The sequence below is a fragment of the Macrosteles quadrilineatus genome, unplaced genomic scaffold, assembly GCF_028750875.1.
Source record: "Macrosteles quadrilineatus isolate MER2022 unplaced genomic scaffold, UCM_ALF_1.0 Scaffold_2__2_contigs__length_208266976, whole genome shotgun sequence".
Taxonomy (NCBI): Eukaryota; Metazoa; Arthropoda; class Insecta; order Hemiptera; family Cicadellidae; genus Macrosteles; species Macrosteles quadrilineatus.
In genome coordinates this window covers 122697527-122719856 of record NW_026542595.1, presented here as the reverse complement: position 1 = coordinate 122719856, position 22330 = coordinate 122697527, and the positions used below count along the sequence as shown (strand labels likewise).

General features: G+C 34.1%; 1 protein-coding gene across 1 annotated transcript; it reads right to left on the bottom strand.

Moving 5' to 3' along the window:
* Window positions 1-295: 295 nt before the first annotated feature.
* On the bottom strand, window positions 296-21748 carry LOC128987649 (protein maelstrom homolog). The gene is made up of 14 exons (XM_054408608.1): window positions 21584-21748; window positions 20326-20467; window positions 19519-19723; window positions 18258-18404; window positions 17561-17691; window positions 14725-14839; window positions 12168-12355; window positions 9133-9309; window positions 8302-8370; window positions 7709-7772; window positions 4382-4447; window positions 4033-4086; window positions 3018-3150; window positions 296-763 (listed from the first exon to the last, which is right to left on the bottom strand). Exons 2-13 carry the CDS (start codon window positions 20458-20460, stop codon window positions 3131-3133), a joined length of 1371 nt encoding a protein of 456 aa, XP_054264583.1. The 5' UTR covers window positions 20461-20467; window positions 21584-21748; the 3' UTR covers window positions 296-763; window positions 3018-3130.
* Window positions 21749-22330: the final 582 nt, after the last annotated feature.

The window sequence follows — 22330 nt, the reverse complement described above, 5'->3', positions numbered from 1 at the left end:
GCATGTCTTGTGCCACAAACAGTGCAGCCATTCCTATTCAGATGAGCCTTCTAACTCCTTCATCATTGCCAAACTTTACAGATACCTAAATACTGGGTATGAAATAAATTTAGGTTGAGAGATCATTTTTTATAACTATACAGTTAAAATATAAAAGCAACTATTTGGTTGAAATCTCTGCATTAGGATAAGCCAAAGATTTTTGACGCAAGATCATTATTTAAAATCCTACCTTATGATTGTTTTTAATAAAAACAACATTGGGTTGATAAAAAAAATCACAACAGCAAATGTATATAAATTAAATACACTTTTAATAAATATTTAAATTACAAAATTGGACTAGTAGTAATAAAAATATTAATTTACATAGGTAACATGTTTATAGCGCTTTTATAAACACCACATATACATCTTAAAACACCAACTTACTTAATTCTTTTAACACAGAATTCATATAGCTGAAATACCGTGTTATTTATCAACTTAGTCAACTTCCAACAATCTTTCCTTAGCAAAGTTTCCTAAATTTTCTCAAGAAAATTACTTTCTGTCTGAACTTTCAGAAGCCTAAGAGAAAAGTGAACAAACAATTTTGAATTATTACAAAAAAAGCATAGTGGTACAGTTAATAAAAAAAAATACCTAGCTCATTGTTTTTAAGAGCTACATTATCAGGCTCAAATAGCAAAATGAACAAGCAATTTTGAACTAAATAGTAGAAAAAACATGGTGGTACGGTGTACGACAAATGGTACTAAACCAGGGGTGCCCATCCCCCCCTAGACTCATGACGCACCCCCCCCCCCCCCCAATTGAGCAACAGCCCCCCCCCCCATAAATGATGTACAACAACAAATGAGAAACATTATTCCCCCGCCCAGCACTATTTGTAAAACTATAAAAAAAGTTTTATAATTTTTTTAGATATTTAAAATTCAAACCCAATTAATCCATATTAATTAATCTATAATTTTGTCTGTACATTGCTCAGAATTATACATATTTTGGGTTGTTTATGTTTTATACATTGAAGAAGTTGAAACATGTCTTATCTCCATTTATGTCCGTCTGTCACGGCCCAGAAGGCATTTTATGCAGCCTACTCATGGCCTACTCTGAAGAAAACTAAAAAGAGTACCGATTATGATTCTAATGGTTTAATTGTATCCACAGGATTGGCGAGAGAGTCCTTATAGCCATTAAAATATGGCCTCACTATTTTGGAAATAAAATAACGGACGATCAAAAATACAATTTTGTGTGATTTTTCTAGTTTATTTTCTCCATGTTTACTACATACGTCATTAATTTATGAAATACTAATAATCTGTTAAGAGAACACGTCATATATGAAATTACGAACAGCTGTTTTGATAAAGATTCCTTTTCCTAGCTGTCACTGATATGTTTACATAAATGTTCTTTTTGAATACTGTGTAGGCCCTAACCATTTCCGATCACGTTTGTAAGCAAATCCAAAACCAAGTGAGATTATTAACCGTGTGGCTTTGGCTTACATAACGGGTTTGATTTATCACGAGTACTAATATGTAACTATAAATTAAATTAAATAACTAGCCATCATCCAGGTCGGGAACCGGAGATTCTGTGTGTATCAAGTTGTACTTGAATTTTGATTACAGGGAAAAGACCGTGAATCAGTGTTGTACAGGGCTGGAAAACTTATCTTTCTATATAAATAAAATTAGAGTTTTATAAGTCACCTCAATTTAAGGAATTTTTTATTTCCAGAATATCCATAACGAATTGTCAGCGTCTTTCTCGATATAACGATCCCCTCTCCCTCCCTTTAGAAACATCACAGCTCCTTTGATGAAAATGAAATGGAAACAACGCTTGCGCCAACAATCGTCTGCTCCGTTATACACTTTTGTCTGCTGTGCGTTATGTTACAACAGATTTCAGATACAACAGCTGGGGAATGATGACGATATAATGCTTAGTACACTGTGATTGAGTGATAACCATGGTAACTTTAGTAAGGCTGTGATTGGCCAATGAGTAGGCCTAAATGTGGCGACTTGTTGAATTTGTGTATGAATTGAAGAGAAACCTATTAATGAACAGAAGAACAAAGAAAGAGAATAACAAGATTGTTCTCGTTACATTCTTTTTTAAGAGTGTTTTAACTATCTCTAAATATAATTTTACACTTTTTTATTACTTATCTATCAATTCCTATGCTGTGATACAGCACCTATCGGTAGCATATCTGTCTATCATGAGCAGTACCTTATAACACTTTCTAAAGGTTCCTTTAATATTTACGTTATTTATAGCAATGTAATGTTTGGCTAGTGATTAGTTGAGTTTGAGTTAGCTACAATTTTAAACGTTGCCGTTTGTGCAACTGAACCAAGATAAATGATTTGAAATTTACAATAATAATGATTGTGCAATATTGAATTTCGTTTATAAAAATGTAAATGGCTATTTACAGCGTTTTAATGAGTTTGTCATCTGTTTTTATACTATATTGGATTAACCGTATTTTTCATTCCCCCCCTCCCTATTAAATCAGGCAATCGAGTATACACAATAGTGTAAAGTATTGCAGCCTATGCTACTTGCTACTTGATTGTATTTTAACGAGCTTTATGTCAACAAAGCGTTCTGCTGTGCTTAAGTCGCGGTGTAGTTGGACGTGTCTGTACCACGCGTTATCTTTTATCTATCACAGCAGTTGAGCCATCCCGTGCGCTCCCTCTCTTAGATCTCACGTCTTGCTAATCTTAAATAATAACTTTCTACACGAATCCTAAACTATCCTAAAATCCTATTTTAACTAATTTAATTCTATAATATAACTATTGTCATTAATTATCCACTTTCTATCTGGCGATTTCGTAATGTATTTTGAATTGTCGTCACGTTGAACACTGTTGCAATTAACTTTAGCCCCCCCCCCATTTGAATTTTTTGAGCCCCCCCCCAAGAATTTCAATGACGCAGTCTGCGTCACGGCCCCCCCTTGTGGGCACCCCTGACTAAACACTAACTTAATATCTTGCTTTTCTGTTGGTCTGGTCTTTATTTTGTATTTGCTGCTTTCCCTGATTATCGGAGGGCAAATCCAGGCAGCTGGAGTTTAGTTTTGTAAAGCAGCTTAACTCATCCGTGGAGAACCTGTGAGATAACAAGAAAACTGTAAGAAGTAATAAGGGAAAAATACTTATTTTCAATCCTATCGGGGTTAAGATGATCACTCATATTTTTCTCTTTATTTAACATGTTGTTAATTAGATAGTTGTAAACTTAACACTCACATTAAATGAAACATTGAATAAACCTATTGTGCCATGTTTTTACTAAACGATCTTGTTGGTTCACTAACTCAATCAAGTTTATCCAACTCTAATTCATACCAAATTTCAACAAAACGGGACCAAAATTACTGGAGTTATCGTGTTCACGGACACTTTAGCTAATTTCCCTAAAAGGATATGATGTAATAAAATTATTGATACCGTACATGTTACAGTACTTGTTACCGTACATGTTACAGATACCGTACATGTACCTTACAAAATGTTTACATACCAAAATACCTGATATCTGGACCAAAAGAAATCCCTCCTCACTTTTTGTTTAGAGGTTGTACTAAGTATACAGAATAATCATAATATTTTTTGTCTATACAACACAGCAATAACGGTCCACATTGTGTTAACCTTCATTAACCTTGGCATTAACCTTCAAAACCTTGATCGATGTTCAGGATAAAAACATTAAATAACTCAAAACATTTACTGTATGTGAAAATTAAGCACCAACAACCTCCTACTGGCACCACAAAATTATACATCCCAAAAAGTATACCCATTCTATATTTGCAAAGAACATACCTCAAGAAGCGCCATAAATACAAGAGAACCGGTTCCCGCTCATACTCATCTTATGCTGCTTTAATCACTGCTTACCTTCTCTACTTAGCTATGGTGTATACAATGCAAAAACAGACACACTTTTGTCTGTTAAATGTTAGGATAAATATAACATTGGACTTACTTTTTTTGAACCCCACAGCACATCTTCTTTGAGTTCTAGGATTTGCTCCTCGACCTGACCAGGGTAAAAATGTGTTATCATTAGTAAAAAACATTAGATTTAGGAAATAGCAGTAATTAGCTAGCATTACACTGGGATTTTGTAATAGAAATGTTGATTGGTAAAAAAGTATTGTGATAAATATTTAATTATGAGTCTTCAACAGTAACAAAGAATAATGTTAATTAAACATCTAGAATATGAATGGAACCTTAAACGTTTTCTGTTCAACGACTCTTAAGAGTTTAAAGTAAACCTCTATTCAAAAATAGCAAGCACATGCTGCTTTAGATACACAATCATTACTCACCAATCGGCGTCTCCGGGAAGTCACAATTGAAACATTGATTAAGGGCAGTAGGTCTCACAAAAGTAGCTGAAAAATCACAGAACACATTACATCTTTAGGAGATCCAAGAGGTTGGAGTGTTCAGCTAGCTTACCTGGGAACTTAAGAGTCTAGGGATTTCACAAGGGTTGTTTACAAGGCGGGTTTCCTCCCCTAAGAGACAATTTAGTCTTGTCACAGTATTAAGAAGGAAAATTGATGCTCCTACCAAGTCTGAATGGTGTTCTGTGACAAGGTGTTGTGAAAGCCTGTTGATTACTCTTGCCATTTGACAAAGGTGTAGAAAAGTGCTGAAAAGTATTTTGACCAAGAAATATACTAGTTGTTTAAACACACTACAATCCACATGCAAATTTAAATTAAACACTTTAATCTATACACTTCTCCCAACTGGTGATGAACTTCAATAGTAGTTGGCAAATGAGATCATATAAATATACTACCCAAAGAGCCCCGTTGTGGTTAAATACAAAGGTTTCTAGAACAATAGTACATATGCTTCTACAAATGCAAATTGTAAACAAAAATATGTATATAAAGAAAAATAAAGGAAATAAATAACAATAAAACAACAATCAGTGGTTAATAAACACACGTGCTATAAGACCCTGCATACCGTCAAACCCATTACTACTAAAATCTTTACAAAAATTCAACTTTCCCATTATTTGCAAATCTACACTATAAATTTGGAGGTTGATTATCTTTTTTTGCAAATAACCAGGGGTGCCCATCCTCCCCCCCTAGACTCATGACACACCCCCCCCCCCAATTGAGCAACAGCCCCCCCCCCCAATTGAGCAACAGCCCCCCCCCCAATTGAGCAACAGCCCCCCCCCCCAATAAATGAGGTACACAACAAATGAGAAACATTATTCCCCGCCAAGCACTATTTGTAAAACTAAAATAAGTTTTATACATTTTTTTATATTACAAATTCAAACCTAGTTAATCTATATAAATAGTTTTGTCTATACATTGCTCAGAATTATACATGTTTTGGTTTATTTTTACGTTTTATACATTGAAGAAGTTGAAACATGTCTTATATCAATTTATGTCCGTCTGTCACGGCCCAGAATGCGTTTTACGCAGCCTACTCTAAAGAAAACTAGAGTACCGATTATGATTCTAATGGTTTAATTGTATTCACAGGAGTGTCATCCTTAGCCATTAAAACATGGCCTCACTATTTTGGAAATAAAATAACGGACGATTAAAAACCCAATTTTGTGTCATTTTTCTAGTTTTTTTCTCCATGTTAGGAAACATACGTTAACACACGTCATTTATGAAATATTAATAATCTGTTAAGAGAACACGTCATATATGAAATTACGAACAGCTATTTTGATAACAATTCATTTTTCTAGCTGTCACTGATATGTTTACAAAAATAAACGTTGTTTACGAATTTACGAATAATACTGTTTAGGCCCTAACCATTTCCGATCACGTTTGTAACCATTTCCAATCACGTTTGTAAGCAAATCCAAAACCAAGTGAGATAATTAACCGTGTGGCTTTAGTTTAAATAACGGGTTTGATTTATCACGGGTACTAATATGTAACTGTAAATTTAAAAAATAAATAACTAGCCATCATCCAGGTCGGGAACCGGAGATTCTGTGTATATCAAGTTGTACTTGAATTTTGATTAGGTACCGGGAAAAGACCGTACGTGAATCAGTGTTGTACAGGACTGGAAAACTTATCTTTCTATATAAATATAATTAGAGTATTATAAATCACCTCAATTTAAGGAATTTTTTATTGCCAGAATAGCTATATAGCGTTCGTAACCTCTGCTTAACGATTTGTCAGCGTCTTTTTCTTGATATAACGAAACCCTCTCCCTTTCTTTGGAAACATCACAGCTCCTTCGATGAAAATTAAATGGAAACAACGCTTGCGCGAACAATCGTCTGCTCCGTTATACACTTCTGTCTGCTGTGCGCTATGTTACAACAGATTTCAGATACAACAGCTGGGGAATGATGACGATATAATGCTTAGTAAACTGTGATTAGTAACCATGGTAACTTTAGTTAGGCTGTGATTGGGCAATGAGTAGGCCTAAATATGGAGACTTGTTGAATTTGTGTATGAATTGAAGAAAAAAACTTATAAAGAACAGAAGAACAAAGAAAAAGAATAACAAGATTGTTCTCGTTACATTCTTTTTTAAGAGTGTTTTTATTATCTCTAAATATAATTTTACACCTTTTTATTACTTATCTATCAACTCCTATGCTGTGATACAGCACCTACCGGTAGGCTATCTGTCTATCATGAGCAGTAGCTTTTATAACACTTTCTAAAGGTTCCTTTAATATTTACGTTATTTATAGCAATGCAGTGTTTGGCTAGTTATTGGTTGTGTTTGAGCACAGAAAACGTTTGAGTTAGCTATAATTTTAAACGATGCCGTTTGTACAACCGAACCAAGATAAATGATTTGAAATGTAAGTTACAATAATAATCATTGTGCAATTTTGAATTTTGTTTATAAAAATGCAAATCGTGACGTTAATGGCTGCTTACCGCGTTTTAATGTGTTTGTCATCTATTTTTATATTATATTGGATTAACCGTATTTTTCATTACCCACTACCCCCCTCCCTATTAACTCAGGTAATCGAGTACTGTATCTAAACAATAGTGTAAAGTATTGTAGCCTATGCTACTTGATTGTATTTTAACTAGCTTTATGTTAACAAAGCGTTCTGGGCTAAGTCGCGGTGTAGCTGGACGAGGGTGTGCCAATCTTTTATCTATCACAGCAGTTGAGCCATTCCGTGCCTTCCCTCATAGATCTCACGTCTTACTAATCTTGAATAATAACTTCCTACACGAATCCTAAACTATCAGTAAATCCTATTTTTCTAATTGAATGAAATAATATAACTATTGTCATTAATTAATCGACTTTCTACCTGGCGACTTCGTAATGTATTTTTTATTTTCGTCACGTTGAACACTGTTGCAATTAACTATAGCCCCCCCATTTTAATTTTTTGAACCCCCCCCCCCCCCAAGAATTTCAATGACGCAGTCTGCGTCACAGCCCCCCCTTGTGGGCACCCCTGAAATAACCTTTAATGATGAGAAAGTCGACCAAAGTGGAAGGTGATATTCTGAAAGAGAATAAAATTTACTACAAATTACTATTACAGTCTTTGTTGAAAATATGCCCCAATTCTAAAATAAGTTAAGTTAAAATTAGTTTAATAAATATAATATACTAGAGATGGAGATCTAATGATAAAAGACAGACATTTTACTTACGCTGCACTGTTGGTTTAGCCACGGGTCGATGTTCCAACTCAACCGGGGCAAAAGATTTCACAACCTGCAACATTTACTACATATTATAAAACATCTGCGTGTGAAGTGATTGAAACTCTATTTAAATAACAGAGGGAAATACCCTTATGTTATTAACTATATTTAAAAATACATGATAAAAGAAGGAACAGACACCCAACTAATCATGTAAAATCAAATGTATGCAGTTGGAAGCACACAAAAAGTTATGATACTTCAAACTTGATATTTTGCCAAAAAGGGGTTTTTTGTGTTAAAGGGTAAAATAGTTCACCCTTTACCCTAGTTATTAAAAAACATCATACAAAATTATTCAATCAATTAAAATATACGAGGTCTTTAATTTTTGAATTAAAAAATATTGTATGTACTGTATATAGATAATCTATAATTTGTGTACCTTGATAACTTTTACTTGTTTATCCAGCTCTGATGCAAAAGGAAATTTAACAATTGAGTATTGATTTTTTAAATCAAAAGTTAGATACAACTCAAGTTGAACTGGCAGTTTTTTTTACTAAGGGTGTTCTATTTTTAACGTAAACTACACTTACCTTTCCAGATTGGTCGACCATCGTAAACGGTTTCTGGGCAGCTTTAGCAGCAGCTTCTTCAGCCTTTTTCTGAAATAATTAAGAGTCAAAATCAACAAGATTTGGACAAGAACATCAAGGTCAACCAAGGACAACCACAGTGAAAGTAATTCCAATAATTTGAAAAGTTTATCTAGTTACAGAAGGATAATCTACAGCTAAAGTAATTATCAGTTGATTCTAAATTGTATTGTGGTTGAACACATCTAATTTTACAAAGTAAAAAAGATGAATTGTATGGTACTAATAATGTTTTGACAATACTGCTTTAAAACAGCCGTTTTACATAGGAGCCTGCACTCTTGGGTTTGTTTGTATTTTTCAACACTTTGTTTTGGATATAATACATTAAGTTGTATATTAATTAGAAAGTACAAGAAAATATGCACAATACATTTAAACTATTTCCTACAATGTAGCTTAGTATTATATTTTCCCATGTCGGATACAAGTAGAAAGTCAACCTTTAACGGTCATTCACTGGGTGATCTCAGCCTATAACTGGAATAAATGACAACAGCATTCTATGTATGTGGCGCGATTAAACTAAGCAAATTCCCATTCTAAACGGACAAAAATTTCAAGATTATGAGAAGTCTCTCTGTCAAAGGCCATAGCTTACTAATTTTTCTTGATTAGTGGTATTGAAACGTATCCATCCATCCTTCTTATGGTTCAAACTAATGTTAGAGCAAGGAGTTGGAACCGATGTGTTTTGATCAAGAAAGAGTATATTGTACAAAAATGCCATCAGGTTTTTTATCCTAAGTTTGATATTGTTGGTGGTCTTACCACTCGCTGCCTCTCTTTGAACTTGGCCAGACTGTCCACAGCAGAGTTGGAAGGTACGTGTTTACCCGGCACCACTTCTATGTCAAGGTAAGCACAACACTGGTCACAGATGATGTAGGCCCATCTCTGGACAAAGCTCTTCGAGCAGTTCGCCACTTGCTCTTTCTCTATGTGCAGCTACAAACAAATGTCTTAATAGAAACCAAGCAGACTCTCAATAATACAACACGTTCAAGACTAAAGCTAGATCACTGAGGACTGCTTTGAAAAATTCATTTAGATATCAGCCATTTTCTAAGGGGTCTCTGATATTTTCGGGTCGGGCCAATAGTTGGACTGAGGTCCTGGTATTGGCTGGGAACAATTTACGCACCAAGGTTGGCTCAGGTCTGGCCAAGATAAGCTTTTATTTTTACCAAGATCGCAGATGATGTTCACAGATTTGTCACGATCGTGAGACAATTTTAATGCTGTGACCTTGGAAGATTTTCTCAATTTTACTGTAGCAATTAAAACGTTCATGATTTGGCCGTGAAAGTGGGAGAAAATTATGTACAACTAGCTGTGTACCCGTTCTACGCACGGGGATCTTATAATATTCAGTTGAAACCTTCTTATATAACGAACAGCAGTTGGTTTGCATATTTTAAGATATGCTGGCCAAACTATTATACATAGCTTCATTTTATGTTGTTTTTTGTTGTTCCGGATCGGTATGACAATCAATAAAAGGTTAAATTACCTCTGTGTCTGCCGGTCGATCCTATAACGGTAGGCTTACTTTTATTTTTACTATCTGATCTCGTTTGCATGGCTCAATCACGTCCTGGTTGAAGTTCGTTCGCTACGCTCACTCACCTGTATGTTGGAGCTCGTTCGCTGCGCTCACTTTCCTTCAGGTTAGCTCGTTCGCTACGCTCACTTGCCTTCAGGTTAGCTCGTTCGCTACGCTCACTCGCCTCCAGGTTGCAAATTAGCTGTTGTCATAAATGTAAAAGAAATAATAGTGCTAGTGCTGCACCCTGTTGGTAATCCTTGTAACTTTAATGCTATTGAACATCACAGAACAGAACCAACTTGTTTAATTGAAACAGCTGTTAAGATTCAATAATTTCATTTCTCATAAGGTTAACATGGGCTTCCAGAAATTCCACGTCAAAAATCGACAAAAACTTGATTTTCAAGGGTTTACTGTTAAATATCTAACTGTCTCATATTCGATGAAATACGTCTAAAACCATCTCATATATGTATAGTATTTGGAAAATAAGTTTCAGGCGGGACAGTGCTATAGTTATTGAGGAGTAGTTGTAATAAAGTGCGTATTTTAGCGTTACCAAGAGAATGACAGATAGACAGACAGACAGACAGACAGACAGAAATTGAGATAAGGTTTGATTCGGTTTCTCTGACCTATGAAATGTAAAAATAACCAAAAAGTTCATTATTCTAAGCAATGTACAGACAAAACTCTAATTTTATTTATATAGATAACTAGCTGTGTACCCGTTCTACGCACGGGGATCTTATAATATTCAGTTGAAACCTTCTTATATAACGAACAGCAGTTGGTTTGCATATTTTAAGATATGCTGGCCAAACTATTATACATAGCTTCATTTTATGTTGTTTTTTGTTGTTCCGGATCGGTATGACAATCAATAAAAGGTTAAATTACCTCTGTGTCTGCCGGTCGATCCTATAACGGTAGGCTTACTTTTATTTTTACTATCTGATCTCGTTTGCATGGCTCAATCACGTCCTGGTTGAAGTTCGTTCGCTACGCTCACTCACCTGTATGTTGGAGCTCGTTCGCTGCGCTCACTTTCCTTCAGGTTAGCTCGTTCGCTACGCTCACTTGCCTTCAGGTTAGCTCGTTCGCTACGCTCACTCGCCTCCAGGTTGCAAATTAGCTGTTGTCATAAATGTAAAAGAAATAATAGTGCTAGTGCTGCACCCTGTTGGTAATCCTTGTAACTTTAATGCTATTGAACATCACAGAACAGAACCAACTTGTTTAATTGAAACAGCTGTTAAGATTCAATAATTTCATTTCTCATAAGGTTAACATGGGCTTCCAGAAATTCCACGTCAAAAATCGACAAAAACTTGATTTTCAAGGGTTTACTGTTAAATATCTAACTGTCTCATATTCGATGAAATACGTCTAAAACCATCTCATATATGTATAGTATTTGGAAAATAAGTTTCAGGCGGGACAGTGCTATAGTTATTGAGGAGTAGTTGTAATAAAGTGCGTATTTTAGCGTTACCAAGAGAATGACAGATAGACAGACAGACAGACAGACAGACAGACAGACAGAAATTGAGATAAGGTTTGATTCGGTTTCTCTGACCTATGAAATGTAAAAATAACCAAAAAGTTCATTATTCTAAGCAATGTACAGACAAAACTCTAATTTTATTTATATAGATGTACATTGTAGTTTACTAATTTAAGTATAAAAAATCAATACATTCTAAAGCAACCCTTTTTATGTCTGACTTTTGGCCCAGGACCCAAAACTTTTTAACTGAAAACAAAATTTGTGCCCCACAGACTGCTACAATTTCTTCCATCATACTGCTAAAATCTAAATATTAATTTGAAACTGTTTTTCTTTGTCTCCACTAGTATACATTATCGTAATTTATAACAATTAAGTAAAAAATAAATCTCTATGTGGCATTATATTTTATCATAGGAAATGACAAGTGACTATACTAGGTATGTTTAGTGTGACAGATCTTCTGAACGGAATATCAAGTGAACTCGGGAGAGGTTCTCTACTTATTGCATCCAAAATCAAGGAGAATGTCTACAAAACTCCCGTCAAGAATAAATTGATCTCTGTGATAGCGTCAAAAATCTTATTACTTGACCATCACTATTTTTAAAAAACGAAAATTTCTTTGTCCTGACTTCCATATACTGAATATTTACAGTGTTGAAAAACTTAAAAACTATAAACTTACTTCAAACAACGATTGCTTGGACACCTTTCAGTAACATATTCCAAAAATTCAATACTTACTGAGCAGGCGATTTCCTCAGTAAGGTTAAAAATATCATTTTCTAGGCGAGAACAGGCAAATGGAACACTAGGGTAGTAAGATCTTGGGTCATCGGCTTCCCCGGCGAATTTCGCACACCCATACTTGAGCTCGTAAAATAACTTCTCGAGGGGGAATACAGGGAAATCATCGGCATTATCACCACTCGCTACAACAAAGCAACTGGTAAATAACTTGTAATAAGGTAACACACTGCAGTATGATGCACAAGACAATCTTAATCTATGACAAATTAAATATTACATTAAAGCTACGTTGTTTAATTTAAAAACAGCCTGTGTTTTATGTTATGAGTCACACGCAAACCATTGTAAACTTTACTGGACTACAAAACTTCACAGCATGAATACATGATGTATTTAAGACTAAATAAAAAAAGTGTAGTCACTACAAAAAGGATTGTTTTACTAATAGACATCCTGTGATTCGCTGGGTAATACTTTTTTAACTTGTTTTAATAACTTGTTACGCTTACTACCAATTAAAAATAATGCAGCAATATCTAATATGCTGCGTATTTATTTCCTCAGTTTTCTAAATTACCTACTTAAATTGAAATGGCAAAGGCTAATGATTAATTAGCATGAAATACAATGTTTGTCTATTGAGGTTTCCATCTAACTCCTGATTGCAAATCTGAGAATAGAATAGAATAGAAATCTTTATTTGCCATTGACATTATACATGTATTAGCAACAGTCAAGAATATAACTAGTCATAAGGTCATAAAATATAAAGCTTACAAGCTAAAATACAATTTTCTTCTTCTCTAAAAACTCTGAGAGGGAATAAAAGGGATTTTTCAAAAGCCAATTATAAAATTGTTTTAAAAACATTGAGTGTGTTGGATATGATTGAACAATTTTACTGAGTTTGTTATATATTACCTGTGACATCACTATGTGGCTTTTTAGAGTCAAATTTAATCTGAAAAAACTTCTTTTAATATTTAAATTGTTTCTCGTATTGTGTCTATGGATATCATTACATAAGGTTTGAAAGGGCAATTTTTTAAGGCTGTAAGCCATGATATCATATATGTACAAATTAATAGCTGTTTGGAATTCAAGTTTAATAAAAAGAGGTTTACAATGAGTATCAGGATGTTCATTACATATAATTCTAACAATATTTTTCTGAATCAGTAAAATATCCTGAATTCCTGAACTGCTTCCCCAAAATATCAAGCCATAGCGATAAATACTTTGAAAAAAGGCGAAATAAGACATTCTTACATAGCTACTGTCAACAAGTGAGATCAGTCTTCTAATTAGATAAACAACGCGAGATAATCTTGTTGATAGATAATCTACATGGGATTCCCAGCTGAGCTGGTTATCAATGTGCATACCTAGGAATTTCACACTGTGTTGTATATTATGAAACACGTGATCTGTGGGTCTTAAACTGAAAAGAATGTTTTGAGTTTTATTGTTGTTCAGAAGAAAATTATTTGACTGAAACCATGCTGAGGCATCACTCATTGCAGTTTGGGTTATTTGTTCTAATTCAATTATTGTTCTGCTCTTTGAAAAGAAAGTTGTATCATCTGCATATAAAATAGATAAAATAGATAGACCAGTGCCATCCAGTTTTTATTTCCTTAACTACTATTCTAGCTGGCACTCATATATAACAATTAATCTACTTATTGTATCCAAAACCAATGAAAAGGTCTACAATGCTCCCGTCAAGTATAAAATATTCTCTATGATTAGGCTCTGATTTAAGTCCCTATGAAAACTGTTGCCGGTTGTCAGATGTGTATTAAGGTACAAAAGTGGTTTTGGGAGTTTGCAAAAGGTCGTATGTACATAGGCACTTTAGCTGGCAGAAGATGATCATCAGTTTTGATTGAGACAGTGATTAAAGTTTAATTTCACTTACTGATCTGCAAGTTTCAGCTAAGTTACTACCTAATACGCAGTTGTGTTTCATAGAGATGTTTTTTATCAGTTCATGGCAATCTCTTGTAATTTCAACTCTTAGTTTTGGTCAATGACTCAAATGAGACTGATGAACAACCGAGTTGATATAGGCATAATTCAAAACACCAAGTAAACCTTAACTCTTTACGCACATTTTTCTACGTATAAATACTTTACTCCCACACCTCAGTCAAGTAACAGTGGACTTCAACAGCGGTTGGCGCATATTGTTTGTGAGTTTGTGACCATTATGACCAGAATAATTACTGTGTAGGGTGGGAACATATGAGAGTTCTCGTAAATGAAGGAAAGAACAAAGCACTAATCATAGATTTGACATCGCTTAACAGCAATGGGAATCTTAATTTATGGACAGCCCATGAACTTTGCATTGCTATGTCACATGTTTATGCTTAAATAATCATTTACCGAGGATGTGTAAAACAAATTCCGGTTTTATTTGTCAAAAATCATACTTAAAATATTTCTTAAACAATTATTTATTTTGGAAAAAATACCATTAACTTTATCCTCTGCATAAATTAAAATGCTGTACTACTACCAATAAATTATTAACATAAAGACATACTTTCCGCCAACATCTGAACCACGTTTCTAACACAAGCCATGCTTGTGTTTAGGCTTATGTTGTCCGGCATCGTATACATCGGGGGATATGAACCCCCGTGAGCATTTCTGCCTCCCTGTAAACAACAAAACAATAAAATTTTACAATCAGATGCACAGTACAAGTCATTTTAAAATAAGCCCTGTTTCATAAAAATACTAGTCTAGTAATTACTACTAGTCTAGTAAATACTAGTCCCGTATTTACCTGTCCTACTAATTTGTGTTTCAAAAACGTGTTTATAACGCTAGTAAATACTAGTGTATTTTACTAGTCACGTGACCAACTTTACAAAGTAAATTTTCAAAACAAATTTCTAACCTCAATCACGGGTTTTCAAACCCTTTATAAAGGGTTTTAATTTTGTTTTCATTTGATACAAAAAGTAAATAGTTGTAGAAACGCAGTGTTTTCTTTTAATTAATAACTATATAGACACATAAGTAAAAAAATCACACATTATTTATCAAACCGCTATTATTTATGTTCATCAATGAGCCCGCCGACGCGCCGGTGCAACACGGCGTCGCGTCGCTGCAATCAACACGGTGATAGTAGTAGCCGGTTGTAGGCCTAGTTGTGGCGCTCAATAGTTGGGTGGAAGTTGACTGTTGCTGCCACATTCGCTGTGATTTGTATAGTTTTTGTTTTATTCTGACATATAAAATTAAGCTTGCTATGAGTAAAGAAAAGAAGGCTCAAATTTTGAATGTAATTAAATCGTTTAAGGACATTTTGTTTATTGGAACGGTTTCAAGTACCCTTATGTATGTTTTCAATTATTCGAATGCATAAGGATATTTGGGTTAAACACCATTTGGTGATATTCTCATTTTGAGTCTACAAACCATGAATAATAAGCCTAAACGTTTCTTGATGTAACAAATAATTGCAACGCCGTTACAAGCAATGGAGTAGGTTTTCAAGTATAGTAAAACATGGCATAAACGCTATGGCTGAGCGTAGCTCAGTGGTAGAGTTCTCGCTAGTCATGTGGCGGGTCCCTGGTTCAAATCCGTGCCACTCACTATACTTTAATTCCATTAATTAAAATTTTCCATGTTTTTACATTAAAATAACAGCTCTAATCAACATCAATTTTTTTTATTACTTTGAAATTTGAATAACAAATTCTGAATACCAAAATGGATTAAAAGTAATGTTTTTATGATAAGAAGTTCAGTTCAACGCCCAAAAATCAAATATAGGCCTACAAAATTGTTAGTATATCACAGGGTTTTAGCTATTAAGGGAAGCAAATAACAAGCACCTCAATAAATATAATGCAACTCCTCTTTAAAATTGTCTTACTATTATTTCCTATTAAAATGTCTTTAAATAAAACCGAGAGCCTTGGGTGTAAAATAATCTGATTAATGTTGCAATGTTGGATACATTTGTTACATCTTTGTATGCAATACGGTATGCTGTTTTAATTTGGTTTCTCTCAAAGCTTAAAAATCTTTTCTCTGTGATGGTTAAATAGTTGATATAACCTAACCATGAAATTTAACTCAAGTAAAATTAGACTAAAATTGATAACTTATAATTATAATTAATTCTAATAGGGCGATTGTACATATATTACAAAATTCTATTTCTCTCATTTTGTACTACGCCACATCTATTGATTGTAATTTATATCTAACAATTATCATTTTAGCACTCACAGATCTTAAATTATCTTAAAATTGCAAACGTGAGCCAATTTGCACTTGCAAAAAGAACTTAATAATTCATTTTTTTAATGATGTAAGTAATGAAATATCTCTCTTTCCAAAAAAACTAGTCTACTTCAAATAATACGGGTGTAGAGAGGTTGTTAGAAAATGGCAAGTATTTACCAGTGTAATTTACAAGAGTAAAACTTTATGAAACACATTGCTTTCTACACTAGTAAAAACCACTATTAATACTAGTCCCTACACTAGTAACTAGTATTTTACACTAGTAGGTTTTTGAAACTTAGACTTGTAAAATACACTAGTATTACTAGTCCATGGACTAGTAAATACAAGACTAGTAGTTTTATGAAACAGGGCCCTGGAGAGGTTTAGAACTAACTTGACTATCCATTTAAGTATTCTCAGTTGAGCAACAAAATTACTAACAAAGTCAGTTTTGTTACATCTGCCATATATGCTTTTACTTATAACCCTTCTATCGAGTGATCCAGATTTGAAGGGTTTAAAAACATAATTATTCTAGATAACAACTTCTTGTATAGTATATAACAATTAATTCATCCACTTTGGCCAATAGACTGACAATTTGGATTTAAATTTAGTAATTTGATATATTTTTTCAACCCAGGGCTAGATGGCACAACCTCCAAGGCTTAAAAATAGCGGTTCAAAAGTTATTGTAATTTAGTGATCTTCCTCCCAAACGACACCTGCGCTTTACAAAACCACGATAATGTCTAAAACTCTCTAGGATTTTGCCACAATAGCGTAAGACTATGATGATGTTTCTGTGACTGAGGGAGACGACGATAATGTCTATAAACGTGGGGATATACATGATTTTGCCATCATTGTGGATGATGATGATAACGTGTCAGTGAGACAATGACGATGACCCCACGCCTACAGGATATACTCAGGTATTTTACCACCTTATTTAATTCTTTCATCTATCAAACTTAGCCAGCTATTAGCATACTTAGCATATTATTTTACATTTTCTGCTCATAAAAGTAGGATGTTCAATTTTAATTTCATTTACTGAACATTTAAAACAGATTCAAACTAAATTTAAATCTGCGTTTAAAGTACAGTGAAAACTAATTCCTCACCCTTAGTATTTCTTTCACATTTCTCCAAACTACTTCAAAACTCTCCTCTCCTTTGTTATTATCCGCAGGGATGTGATGAACTTCATTGGTGCGATTTACGACATCCAAACGGAAGCCAATTGCTATTTTTACTGTGGCAAGCAACAACAATCAGTAGAGGTAGGTAAACGTGTCTAGATTATACAATTGACCGTTATTAATAGTCAAAGATTATACCAAGCCAATACCATTTCTTATTTATCAGCTCATTGGTTTAACCGGACTAGATCAGCAGGAAGAGGGTGATACTAAAATGACTGTTCTTGTGGGAAAGATTTGATACCAGTAATCACGTGTCTAATTACAATGGGGATCCAACTGCAAAACAAAAAAAAACTTCTCAATGCACAGAAATTAGTGGTGAGGACAGTTTCTAAAGTTTCTAAAAGAAAAATATGTAGATCAATATTTAAAGAATTTGGAATTTAAACAGTAACAGGTTTATATAGGGTATATTAGGTTTTAAAGACCAAAAGTGGTGAAAGGCTTATTACCCCCAACATTATGCAAATAGGACAAGTAGCGAGTAATTGCTCAACTTTAACCAACACTCAAGAAGACCTACTGAGTAATGTTCATTCACAATAGGACTACACTGTTACACAATGACTAGGTCCACATGGGCCTATAATTAACACTGTTTTACCGCTAGACTTACTTTGCCCGATTATTGTGTGAAACACATTTGTTACTCCCTCTGTCAGACTGAACTCGGAAACTGCTATCTCTGCAGGGTGGTAACACTCACTGCCATCCTTGTAGAAGTAGTTGATGTGTATCAGATAAAACTTGAAAGTTGCAATCCCTGCAAAAAAATAGTAGCATTATTGTCTAGTTTTATGGCTTTATTAGGTTACTAGCAAAGTACCCGCCCTTCGTACGGGGTTGGCACATAAGTAAGTATAAAATGCTTATTGCAGTTATACTCAAGGTTTGCGTTTTCAATGGGGGAGGACACATGTTTGATAAAATTTTGATTTTAAACCCTATAGTATTACACAACTAGGCTACCACAGCTATAATGTTCTACCACTTCACCTTAACAATAGAGAAAAATAAATTATTTAAATTAAAATTATTAAAAATTCGCAAAATATCACAAATTATTCATGAAATTAAAAACATTAAGATAAATGTAAAAAATTGGATTATTACAGTTCTCGTTGTGTATCAAAGTTTTTTGTTGCTGCTTAGTTCAAATTAGCTGTTTTCATAAATGAAAAAAAAAAACAAAGTGCTGCACCCCGTTGGTAAATCTAACTTTTTTATGCTTTTGCATAACATACTACCACCTTTTTTAGTTAAAAGAGCTGACTAAATTCTTTAATTGCCTATAAATATGAACACTCATAAGGTTAACATGGGGAACTACAAAGCCTCTCGGGCGGAGCCCGAAAGGATGTTTCAGATAAGAATATGCCTATATGTTGATCGGGAATGTGAGCTATCGTAGTGCAAAATTTCAGCCCAATCCGTCCAGTAGTTAATGCGTGATTGAACTTCATACAAACAAACATATAAACAAACAAACACACAAACTTTCACATTATAATATTAGTAAGATTTGTAGAATTCTAATCTTAAAAATCACGAGCAGAGTCTGTTGGAGATTATTACATTTTGATTCTCAATTCTAGGTGGGAATCTGATTTTAGAGGGTACAATAATTAAAAATATGAACAATTTGTTCAATAACAGGCAATCATGATCATAAACTTACTCCTTATTTAAGCGAATAAATTGTAATTATGTTTGTAGATTACGATACGATTATTCCTAGGCAATTTATATAATTGTGTCAACAGATTTGATTAAGTCTTAATAATTCTATGCGTTAGGTTGCTGCTGACAAGGTACTGATAAGTTTGAATTTTTTTATATACGTATTAGGCAAACATTATTAAACTTAATAAACTTACTTTTGGTAACGCACAGACTCGCGACCGTTTTTTCTATCGTGTCATTGATCAACTTTTTTGTCTCTTCTTTTTCATTACGAGTCTTTTCCAGGTAATTAAAAGAATTGTGCAAGTTTGTAAATTTTCTTGAAGTGTCTTTTTTAAGCCTCTCTTTCTCCTCTTTAGCCATGTCTTCATACTTCTTTCTCTGAGCTTTAGGGAGGACCTAAAAACAAACATGATTAAAGTACACCAAAGTTTGGACAGCATTTTTTGAAGGCTAAACATTTTATTTGTTTAACTTTTTTTAAACCTATGAGTACAGGTGAAATATATGTTGATATTCCTTATTAATCCCTGAGCAAATAGGTAGTTAAAACATGTAAAGAATGTTGTGGTCATAAGCCTTTTAATCAACTTTGCAAAAACTACACACAACATTCTAAAACTTAACTTACTCCTATAAGGCTATGCTAATTTAATAGCTTATGTATGGCGATAAAATTATTATTTAAAATTAAAATCCTTCCATTTTTCATTGGGGGCAAAGATTTAATTAAAAACTAACTTTAAATAACTAATCAAGGTCATTAAATGTACACTAATATCTAGGAACTGCATTGGACTGCATTTTGGTTAGTAGCCCAGGTGTTGATCTTTGTCTGGTTTCGGCTCAAATTCAGAGATATCTAGGCCTATCTAACATGAAATCGTGTTTAGTGTAGAATCCTTCACTACCTTACAGTACTGGATAAGTTATTTTAAAGTTTAATTTAGTGTGGTACCTTAATTAAGTTAAAAGTGTTAAGTTATACTGGGATAACTCACCGCCCACTCTTGGCCAGCAATTTCGGCTACATCTTTCAGCCCATTTGGAAATTTTGCCCCGTTTGCCTGGTATGCAGCTCTTCGATCCAGCATAAAGAAGTAGAAAGCATTTGGTGTGGTCTTATTCTTCGGCATTGTAGATCTAAAAATAAATAATAGCCCTAAAAAGCTTAATTGATTGAGATGGGAACACCACCAGTCCTAATAAACCACAAGGATTAGGTAGGCCTACACTATAAGCATGTTTGTTACACTAACCTTTCTACCACAAGTTAATCTTCCATCTTATGAGGGTTGGACATATGCCCTAAACTTAGGCCTAGTGTAACATAATTTGGAAACATTAATCCTTCCGATACTAACTTTGAATATTTTTTTGTAACTTAGGCCCTAAGTTAAGTTTAATTTTTCGAAAAATGCAAGAGGTATTTACTCAACTTGTTTTGTCCGAAAAGTGCTAGGCTTGCCACAGGGGCAAAGTCTAGCTTGCGAGGAAACAAATCGGTAATAAAAATGTTCCATCTTAAAAGTGCTAGACGATTGGGCCTCGATCGTAAGTTATGAGAAATTGGAAGACACCATAGTTGTTTCGAAACTACAACCAGGTAAACGGATAAACCTATGCCCATTAAAACTCATACGGTCGAAAGTCGCGCCGGCATGATATATCGACACTTAAGTCAGCGCTTTTCGGATAAAACATGAACAAAGATAACTTAGGCTATAGGCTATCGTTCCATAGCACTTTTCGGAAAAAAAATACGCAACGATACATTGTTGCATAGCATTTAAAGGATTAATAAGTTAAATAAGTTAACTCTTTTAAGGCTGACTTAGTCAAAGATTTAGTTAACCAACATAACTAACTGAACTTAACATTGAAGTAAGTTAACTTAACTTAGCTTAAGTTAAACTCATATTCCATTGATAAAATATGTACAGCCGTCAACCTTAAAAGAGTCTTTATACTCCTGACAACAAGCATAGGTCAACAAAACCTTGCACCATAGGCTAGGCCAAAATCCCTCTAGGACTAAGTTTAACTTAGGACTGGTTTCAACTGTTCTTAGCACACAAGGCAACTTAGGCCTAAGCCTACGTGTTTGAATAATGTTTCTCCAACAAATGATAACTTTGATCAGTACAAAATATAATAAACATTGGAAAGAAACTCTTTAAACCCACCACTAGATAGCCTATGTTAGGTACCCATAAGTTAGCTCAGAGCATAGGTACTGAATCCTGATTCATAACCTACCTTAAGATTAACAGAAGATCGAAATAAAACTAGCTAAATTAAAACTGGCAGTTTCTTTTGTAATATTGCCTTTATCTGAACAATATCAAATTTGTTTGTTTGTAAATCACTCTGTGTCAAAATGACGATAACCGTACCACCTTCACCATTTAAATTGCTACAGTCGGTGACTGACAGTCGACAGTGAGAGAGAACAAGTAAAAATCAAAACAAAATGCAAGCAACGAAACGAAAACGCAGCACTGAAAAAAGAAGAAGAACCTCTCTCGATTCCGCTTCCGTTCGCCTAAGCAGTCTAGTAAGAAAAGTAAGAGTTGTGCTTTAGGGCTGTAGAGTACATACGTACTTTTATGTACTAATATGAAAAGTAAGCATTTTCATACTTCATACTTTAAATTCCATGTTTGTCCAGCAGATGCTAGTGCCATACTAAAAACCTAATGTTTAGAAATATCTGTCCTTTGTCACGGACAAAAAGAATATAATTAACTGATTGTAAGGCATCCTAAGGTGGGTATTGGAACATGGGGGCTACCTACTAAATCATCAACATTATTTTTCATTTGAAGTATTATATTTCAGTTTAAGTTCTTTAAATCGTATAATTGAGGACACTAATTATAATTTATTCTTTAGCTTTAGAGAGAAATAGTACTAGACAATATGCCATCTACCCTAGCTGTTTAGTATCTTCGTTTATTTCATTCTCAAAGTTTTGCTACACCTTACGTCAACCAAACAAATCTC

Bases quoted from the DNA above. Each gene is read 5' to 3' on its own strand.
- LOC128987649 (XM_054408608.1), bottom strand. From the start codon at position 20,460: ATGCCGAAGAATAAGACCACACCAAATGCTTTCTACTTCTTTATGCTG. The intron at 19,724-20,325 runs GTGAGTTATCCC...GTTTGTTTTTAG, and splicing joins TTGCTGGCCAAGAGTGGGCG to GTCCTCCCTAAAGCTCAGAG. The intron at 3,151-4,032 runs GTAAGTCCAATG...GTTATCTCACAG, and splicing joins TGCTGTGGGGTTCAAAAAAA to GTTCTCCACGGATGAGTTAA.